Source organism: Sebastes umbrosus, chromosome 4 (assembly GCF_015220745.1).
Source record: "Sebastes umbrosus isolate fSebUmb1 chromosome 4, fSebUmb1.pri, whole genome shotgun sequence".
NCBI classification, from domain to species: Eukaryota; Metazoa; Chordata; class Actinopteri; order Perciformes; family Sebastidae; genus Sebastes; species Sebastes umbrosus.
This window is the reverse complement of record NC_051272.1, coordinates 24,263,186-24,272,442: the sequence shown is the minus strand read 5'-3', so window position 1 is coordinate 24,272,442 and position 9,257 is coordinate 24,263,186. Positions and strand designations below refer to the sequence as shown.

The 9,257-nt window shown below is 45.7% G+C and overlaps 1 protein-coding gene across 1 annotated transcript in view; it reads left to right on the top strand.

The window, feature by feature from the left end:
- Positions 1–1,002: 1,002 nt before the first annotated feature.
- The window catches only part of abtb2b (ankyrin repeat and BTB (POZ) domain containing 2b), a 48,947-nt gene continuing 40,692 nt past the window's right edge, over positions 1,003–9,257 (top strand). Inside the window, exon 1 of the mRNA XM_037767835.1 lies at positions 1,003–2,428. Within this exon, the coding sequence (XP_037623763.1) occupies positions 1,525–2,428 (904 nt within the window). The 5' untranslated portion in view covers positions 1,003–1,524. The remainder of the gene's footprint in view (positions 2,429–9,257) is intronic.

The following is a 9,257-nucleotide window of genomic DNA, read 5'->3' as shown; positions in this document are numbered from 1 at the left end:
CAAACAGTACACTATCGATGTTTCTGAAGACATTTGAGGGGAGAAATAGGCATTATAGTAACAGAATATTGATTTATATTTGATCAGCGCTCCCAGTTTGACCGTTTGATCGGAGTTCGCCAGTGATTGACAGCTGCTCAGAGACTGTAAGGCTCCAGCTCGGCTCTGATTGGTTCTTTTCCTGCAGTCTGTGAAATCTTGCAGATGCCATTAGGAGCACTGGAGGACACCGGAGGACACAGAGGCACATCATTTTTTTCAGATTACCTGTCTCATGCACTACTGTCAGGATATAGTAAAAATAACTTTTTTAAATCATATAATCATAGCTCCAATTCTACCCATTACTGCTTTAAGTAGATAGATAGATAAATAGATAGATAGATACAGTAGATAGATAGATAGATAGATAGATAGATAGTAACTTTATTGATCCCGAGGGAAATTCAAGTTTCCGGCATCACAGTTCCAGAGTGCAAATATTTTTAGTAAAAGGTAGTAAAAAAATTAGTAGTGCAAAGTACAAAGTACAAAAAATATACCAGATATAAAAATACAAGGAGATGGATAAAACTGTTCAAACTGAATAGCCTATAGTGCAGGGTAACAGCTGTGATACACAACTATTAAAAAAGTGAGTATAGTGCAGAAGAGACTGTTAAAAATGAGTATAGTGCATTATTATCTGTCCTGCATACCGTCCTCCTTTGTCCCCCCCCCTCCCTAGAGAGTAGTTGTACAGTGGTGTAATATGATATATGATAAAGGATTGTGTGAAAGTGTAAAAAAAGTATGTTGCTCAATCATGAAAGTAAATACAGCACATATGTTGAGGGAATTTGTTTGATGCTCATCATTGAGGCAACACAAAGTTCACTTTGAAGAATTTAGAAATTTTTGGAGCAAGGTTTTGATTGGCTCCCTCAAAAAGTGAGCCCCTCTCCTGATTGGTTCTCGAGCTACTTCCGTGTTGTCATTCATCACCAGTCCCTCCTCTTCACACACGCACATCTGTAGCTGAGTGTTCAAACTGTTCCAGACCGAGAGCGATGAGGAGGTAGTGGGACTTTTCTCCACGGGTTTCTCTATCAACGAAAACGAAACAGTTTCACAGTGTTGAGCGGCTACAAAAGGGGGACATGCTGTAACACGTATCTGTCTGTATTCAGAGAGCGGTGGAGACACTTCGTCGTGTTTTATTTAAAGAGAGAGACGGAGGATACTGGAGGAAAAGTTTAAATCCCTCCGCTGCACCGGGGGGAAAGGTGAGACGGGCGCGACTTTAATTAATTCCCCTGACTGTGTCGTTTATTAACGACATTATACACACATATATAAGTAGTTTATCTACTTTTGCATCTGTGTAGTTTCACCGTGGTGCACTGAACTGTTTCGCAGCATGTCAGACAAGCGCTCCGCTGTGTAACCAGTCCGTCCAGCTCCAGGAGTTTCGACTGACTTCACTTCAGGTGAAACTGCTCTCTTGCAAAAAAAAAAAAAAAAACACTCCTCAGTTTCACTATAATGGCTGGTTTGAGCAATGTCCACATGAAAACCCTGGAGGACCTGACGCTGGACTCTGGCTATGGAGCTGGGGACTCCTGCAAGTCCCTCAGCTTGTCCTCCTCCAACAAGTCCAACTCGCAGGCCGCCTTCATGACGGCCAATCACCGTGGTAATTGGTGGTACTACTCCGGCTCCATGAACAGCAGGAACAACAGCTGGGACACCGTCAACACTGTACTCCCAGAAGACCCGGAGGACATCTTCTCCAAGTGTCCCCGCTTACCTGAGTTGGAGGAGTTCCCCTGGACTGAAGAGGATGTGGCCAGGATACTGCGCAAAGTGAGTTGTAGGAACAGTAAAGGCGGATCTACTACCTCCACACCTGTGTTCTCCTCGGAGGCCGTGAGGCGGCTGTGCGCTCTCCTCCGCCGGGCTCTCATCCGCATCTCCAGAGAGGCGCAGCGGCTCAGCGTCATGCACTGCCGCTGCACACGCTTCGAGGTGCAGAGCGCCATGAGGCTGGTGCTCAGCTGGAGCCTGGCCGACCAGTGCGTCTCCGCCACGGTCAAGGCGATCTCCATGTATAGTATGAGCGCCGGGGAGCTGCTGAGGCAGGGCAAGTCCGCCCGCTGCGGCCTCTCCTTCTCCGTGGGACGCTTCTTCCGCTGGATGGTGGACACTCGCATCTCCGTGCGCATCCACGAGTACGCGGCTATATGCCTGACTGCGTGCATGGAGGCTCTGGTGGAGGAGGTTGGAGCCCGGGTGCTGATGGCCGAGAGGTGTCATGCAGGGCCGGATTCGGGGTCAGCGTGCATCCTGGTGGGTGCAGAGGCCTTGGAGGGGGTGGTGAACAATGACGCGGAGCTGTGGGGAGTCCTGCAGCACTATGAGCACCTGATCTGTGGGAAGAACGCCAATGGTAAACATATTTACATTTTTTTTTTTTTTTGTTTCAGTGCACTTAAAGGGACTGTTTGTAACTTTCAGAATTGCTTGTTAACAGCGACACCTGTGGCCGTTAAGTCAACGAAAGTCAGCGTCGGGCTCGCGCTGGTGCTCTCGCTTGTGCTCGCTCTACATAGACATGAACGTGCATCGCTCAAAACAGTGAGGCGATACACGTCAGCTAAAACCACAATATCATTCTAAAATCACCTGCTTGGCAGCTGACCAGACGATGTCTCTCCATGAATCACTGCTGATCCTAGTGTTGGCCCCGGAGGCTGAAGCAGCGGGGCTGAAGCAGGAAAAGAAACGTTATCGTCTCCAGACCGCAGCCGCAGGGAAGACACCGGCACCCGATCAGAGACGATAATGTTTCTCGCTGCGGAGCCCCGTCACTTCACAAGTAACGGAAAACCTCTGTTGGTCTGGAGGAGCTGCAGCAGTTATTTCTGCACAAACGTCCACTGTACATTCACTAGATATTCTCAGAGCTACGAAGTCTCCTGCAGTGTGTAGTGTGTAGTGTGTAGTGTGCGCGCATGCACATAAGAGTCGAGCGCGAGAACGCGCGGTGTGTGTGAGTGAAGGCAAGCAGGCAGGCAAAGGAGCAGAGTACAGCAGAGACTCCGGACTGGGAGACCAAAGCTACGGTCTACCCCGCGCCTTCTGCCCGTGGTCGGGGGTCTGGAGCAGGAAGAGTTGACACTGTTTAACAGACGGGCTTCACTACATACAACTTTTCGGTTTTGGTGCTTCCGTGTAGTTTGTGTTGGAGTCTGAGTCTGAACAGCGTAGCAACATGCGAGCGCGCATAGGAAACCTATACCCGGTAGATTTATACGTGTAAAAAGTTACAAACAGTCCCTTTAAACCAACATAATGTTCTGTGGGTAAAGTGATGAAAATGACAGCTTTCAGTGTATGTTTTGCTATGTGGTGATGGATGTCAAAATTCACCCCAAACTTTTTTTTCCTGTCACACACTCTCCTTCCAGAGTGCTGGTCACCACTTTCCACTCCCTCACAGTGTGGAAAAGGTGAAATGTGGCCTGGTGCTGGATACAATAGCAGCTCTTTGTATGCGTGAGCGTTTGATGGATTCATTGCTAATTTGACCTGTCAGAATAGGAAAAAAAAACAGAACAGAGGCATCTGATACGAACAAAGAAGGGTATTTTCTCTCTGACCAAGGTCGTACGAGGAGAAATGCCTGCTGGGTTTAGTGTTGAACAGCCAAATTTGATTTTGACGACTTCCTTCTCATCAGTCAAGTTACAAGATTGAGTCCTGGCATGTCACTCTTGCTCTGCTGTTGTGATTTGAGTTGCAGAGAGGCTTTAGTGCACAGGCAGGAGGCTTGTCTGTTGACACAGCGCTCTGTTTATGCTGACATCACCTCTCATCCTCCTGCTGTGTTGGCTGTACTCCTTTCAAATCCTCCCCTTCTTCCATTTCCTCATCCCACTCTCCTCCTTGTTGGACAAATCCCATTCAGCACCATCTCCACATATCTTCCATCTCTCTCTCTCCTCCCTCTTCCAGCTCCAGCTGTGCATCCTGCTCCCTGTCCATTTGTTTCCTCCACCCTCTTACATCCCTCCTATCAACTCTTTCTTTCCCTTCCCTCTTCGTCTAACCCTAGTAGACCCATAGCGCTCTTTCCATGGCTGCTTTTGGCAGCTCAGCGTTGAGTTGATTCATGAGCTTGTGTTGGGACATTGTAACCAGCCTTTGTTTGTGGGCCCACTACCAGCTCCCCGGAGCAGAGCTTTTTACTACAGCACAATAGCCTTTTGTTGTGTGATCGTGCAGCTTAGCCCAACACAGAGGGAGTGAAAACAAATGCGAGGGAAGCTGGGCATACACATCCATGTACATACACATATACATCACATAGAGAGAGTTAAGCTAAGTTAAGATGTTATCATGCAGGAGCACCTTTCTATGCAAGCATGGGATGCATGTGAAGAAGAGATTAAAGCTGTAACACTGCCAACTTCTTAAAGGTCTGAGATCAAAGTACTTGCACACATGTATGCACACACTCATTCCCCATCCGCTTACATTTCATATTATGTGCTGTTTTGTTTCTTTATAATGTGCACTCCATTTAGGCCTGCACGTTTTAAAATCAATAGAGTGCAGTGCATTGGACTGGCCCGTTATATGGCCATATGCTTGAGTTAGAGCTATTCCATTGCAAAATTAAGTTAAAGAGCAGCTTTTGTCCCAGTATTTAACCGGATGTCTTTTGGTTGGGTCCTATTTTGGTGAGTTCAGTCATTGGTTATGAGAAAGACCAGTGTGTGCATGTAATAACAGCAGACCATTATTCTGACCACCCTAGCTTTTTATAGGCCCAAGAACGGGCTGTGCAAGCCACATACCCCTCTACCACCTGACACCCCACACCCTAAACCTTGCTTTCCGCAACCCCCCGCCCCCGATGCTGAAGTCCCCTTCCCCCCCCAGCCACCACAACCATCAGTGTCCACAAAAGTAAAAGCCCACTTTCCGCTCTCAAACCAGATGGTCTCAGAACGAGAGGGTAGACTACTGATCATATAGAAGGGTACAGTCTGATAAATACTCCTCCCTCTTGATTTCTCTCCGACTCGTTCTCTTTCTCAGGGGCTGGCCCACATCTGGAACTCTTTAAGTCAGAAATGACTTCTACGGCTCCAATAACAATTCTCCCAAAACTCCCTCCCTCCTCTCCTCTCCTCCTGCCCTCTCTTGCTCACTCTCGCTCTTGGCTCTCTTTTTTTTTTTTTTTCTTTGCTATTGCGTTCACGTCCACTTCATCTTTTATCTGTTTATGTCTTCTGGTCTACAGGGAGTGCATTAGAGGAACCCGATTGTGATGTGCCAGGATCTTATTCATTACTCATGCACACAACTCGCACAAGACACAGACAAATACCATGAAAACCTATTGAGTCTGCTTTGCATGTGTTCAATTGGCTCCACAGCACTGGTTGAACTCACTACACAGTGCCGCTATACAGAAGAATCCATTTGTCATTCATTTCTCCTCACAAGGAAATAGCACAAGCTTCCGGGTATAATTTGCATTGATAGTACTGTGGGGCATTTTAAAGTGCAGAGTAGTAGCTTTACTAATGGACAGTGGAAGTGGCTATGAAGTGATTGGTCTTAATGACTGGCATGCATATGTCTGTTAAACTCTGGTCCGGCTGACAGATCACTTTTCCAAGTGCAGCCCCATTTGAGCTTTTGTGAGACTTTTGCTATAATTTTGTGTCTGTATTTGTTTCCCAAGTTAGCTGTTTAAGCAGTAATCAAATCTTTTGATATGCAAACTAGTGACTTGACCTTGAGCAAGGCTTCTAACTCCCAACAGCTCCATTCAAGCTTTACAGTGGAAGATAGTGGTTGTAAAGGGCTGCTCTGTGGCTTGAATCTGTACTACTGTATGAATCGGAAGCATCTGAAAGAGAGCATTCACGCTCAGCAACCTGGATAAATAAACTTTGATTTGGTCCAGTACTAACAAAAAGCAAAGTTCACTTTCTCTGCTCCAGCTCTATAAAAGCAGTAAAAAGGGCTGCTGCACTGAGAGCGCAGGACATATGATTTGCTGCTCAGTATTTCCCTAAATATGTATTTAGCCCAGAAAGAGGCGTGGGAACAGTGGGCAGAAAGATGCAGGGAGAGCAGCCCAGCACTGTGGTCACACAGATGGAGAAACCAGCACTCTCAAAATACACTCCCCTGCTCCACAAATCTGGAACAGGATCAAATACAGTTTTGGGAAACATATCAGGACATTAATATTATGGTGAAATAGACTTAAGTTCATCGTGTGCTGCAAATATTGCCCAGGCATTAACATCAAGCCTGTGTTTGGCCCAAATAACTGTACAGATGAGTTTACTAGGTTAACCATGTGAGCACCATCAGCAGGTCAGTGTGTGTGTAGAGTTAAGACTGTAAGTCATATGGCTTTGACGGATAATAAGGGTTAAGCTCTACAATCTGTGCTTGTGTGTGAGAGTGTTGTGTGCAGGTACCACCTCAGGCGGCTACACACACGCACACACACACACACACTGATGGTCCATGTCAATGTTTGTGTTGGCTTCTTGTCCGGTCCCAGCTGTAAAAACACTGACCCATTAGAGTGCTGGTGTGCACATGTGTTTCAGTGTGCTCATCTGTGGGTGCTTCAATGTACTTGTGTGGGTATACAGACTATTCTTGGAAAATGAGAAGTGAGTAATGCTTTCACAGATATGACGCTGCAAATGATTTGTCAAGCGATTACGAAACCAATGACACTGATTCAGGAACCTCGCATTGATTTCCCATCCTTTGACGCAGTTCATTTAGTTTGTGAAATGAATAACAATAAAGGTCAAATAAACGTCCTGACAGATGGCATATATACTCCTCTCTGTGTGTAGCCCGTCATTACTCTCACTTCCTTGAAACTTCAGTCATTATTTTGATCTGAAGCCACGCTCCTCCTATTGCATTACTGCAGCATGAGTCATGCTTCTTAAAACTGTTTACAGTAAAGCACTGATAGGGAGGAAGCAAAGAAAGATGAGTATGATAGAAAAAGGGGAAGTGGACACAGAAATAGTGACCACAAACTTGAAAGCATCTGTGCCTTCGCATCTTGATTTATTCTTTCTTTCTAATCACATTCTCGGAGCGTAGTGGTTGAGTCTATCCAGAGAGAACAGGAGAGCTCAGATTGGTATTGAGCCTCTTTGGCTTGTTTGAATTGGAAAATGTGCAGCCAGTGAGTGTGTCACATGAGTTACCACAGAGTCCTGGCTATGGTTCTCGAGGGAATCTGTCCCGCACGTTGGTTTGGGGTTGCAGCCGGAGTACCTAATGAGGGAAGCAGGAAGATTGGCTGAAAGATGGCTGGAATCTTGGACCAGGCAGCTTAGTGCATTGCCTGGATGCTAGCAATGGTTTTGTTGAAAGAAACCACTGTGCATCACATCATCTCTGTGTGAAGTCTGGCTTAGAGACAGCACTGCCACATGCACCTGTGTTGGAGTCTGGCTTGGTCATTATAACACTGACATCTGAGTGTTAGGTGTCGAGGGTCAGTTGTTGTTTTTGACTTCACACGCCAATCAGTGTTTATGCTTCCTTGGATCATATTGGCCTTGGTTGCCACATGTTACCAGAGTCTCTTTTTCTCTATCTTGCCCACTCAATCAGTAGCTATAGCAACACGAGCCAAAAACGGAAACGGAGGTAGGATGGCGACATAACCGACAGTGATGCAACGTTGGGTTTAATGTGTGATACTGAGAAAATGCTGTCTGACCTCACAGCCTAGACAGAGTGAGGATGGTAAAAGGATGGAGCGATATCAAGGCCCGTCTTCACATAACATTTAGCTCCTGCAGCTCTTATTTCTTTTCTCCCACTGACTGACATGCTGTTAGAGAAGACAGGGCTGTTTGACCTTTACATCAAATTGGTGTGAAAATACCACCATGTTCTTAGACAGAAATACATTTGCTGAAGTAAAAGTTTAAAAAAAAGCTAGCTGAGTAAATACACCTAATGAATTAGAGTACATAACGAAATATATTGTCTTTCTGAAAATATCAACATTTGACCTAATTAAGTGTAATGCTCAATACAAAATATGCTGTAATTCTGACTTTAAATGCAAAAAGACCATGTGCGTAATAAGCTATTCTGTTACAGTAGTTATTGTACACACCCCAGACATAAACCAAGTGCAGTCAGACACTGTGAGATATCTGTCATTGCTACTAAAAGACTATCCTTCTTACAGCTACACCGCCCTCTCACTCCGTTATTTAAGACAGAGATGCCTTGATTGTGGTTTGCAAAGAAAAAGAGACACATACAGTACTCCATTCAGTTTTTATAATTTGGTTGTTTCTGTGGAAATGCAGATCCGTTCCGCCTTGCTTTTAAACATTTGTACAGAGCTCACAAAGAGTAAACTCTTTGAGTCTCTTTCAAACCACAAATCATCAGTTTTCCTGCTCCTTAGCCCTGAAAAATCAATGCCAACCATCACAGTTCTAATTGCTAATAGGCATTAGCTGGCAATGCATCAGTTTCTCTGCATGTGTGCTCTAACAAAATTGGAGCCAGTTATCTTAGTCGATACAGAACCATTTTGTGGGTGATTTGGTTGTAATATTTAATTACACACAAACAGATCAGATGGGCAGGCCGGGGGGGAAAGTGAGGGGAGAGTGCATCGAGGGGGTTCAGGGAGTGTGTTGTTTAAGTGGAAACAGATTTGTCTGACCAGGGATTGGATGTAATAACCCCTTGCTGTGTTCCCTGGTGAAATCTGTTGGAGGCACACTGACTTGGCTGGATGGAGCCATGGAGAGATATAGCATTTGAGGGAGAGATGAAGCTGCAATCCCACATATCCTCTCTCTGATTGGAATCCATGTAGTGTTGGCCGGAGACATATCTCTGCAGCTGAGGAAACGTTTGTGTGTGCAGCATGTATTTGTGCACTTCCTTCAGCCGGCACCGAAAATAAAAACGGACACGGCTTCTTTTGGATGTTCTTCAGCCAAGTTTGGAAAGTGATGTTTTTTCTCCCTTTTTTTTCTTTCAAGTCTAAACTGTTGTTTTTGTAAACGGGCTGGAAGAGGGAGCTTTTTGTGATGCTGTCAGTGACCTCTTTGTCCAGCGGAGTCAGAGCAGCAGTGTGTGGAGCCTGTATGGCAAAGCTCAGGTATATTGCACTGGAAAAGCAAACACACCCGTCTGTAGACACACTGTTGTACACATGACTCTCTCCTCCTCTGGCC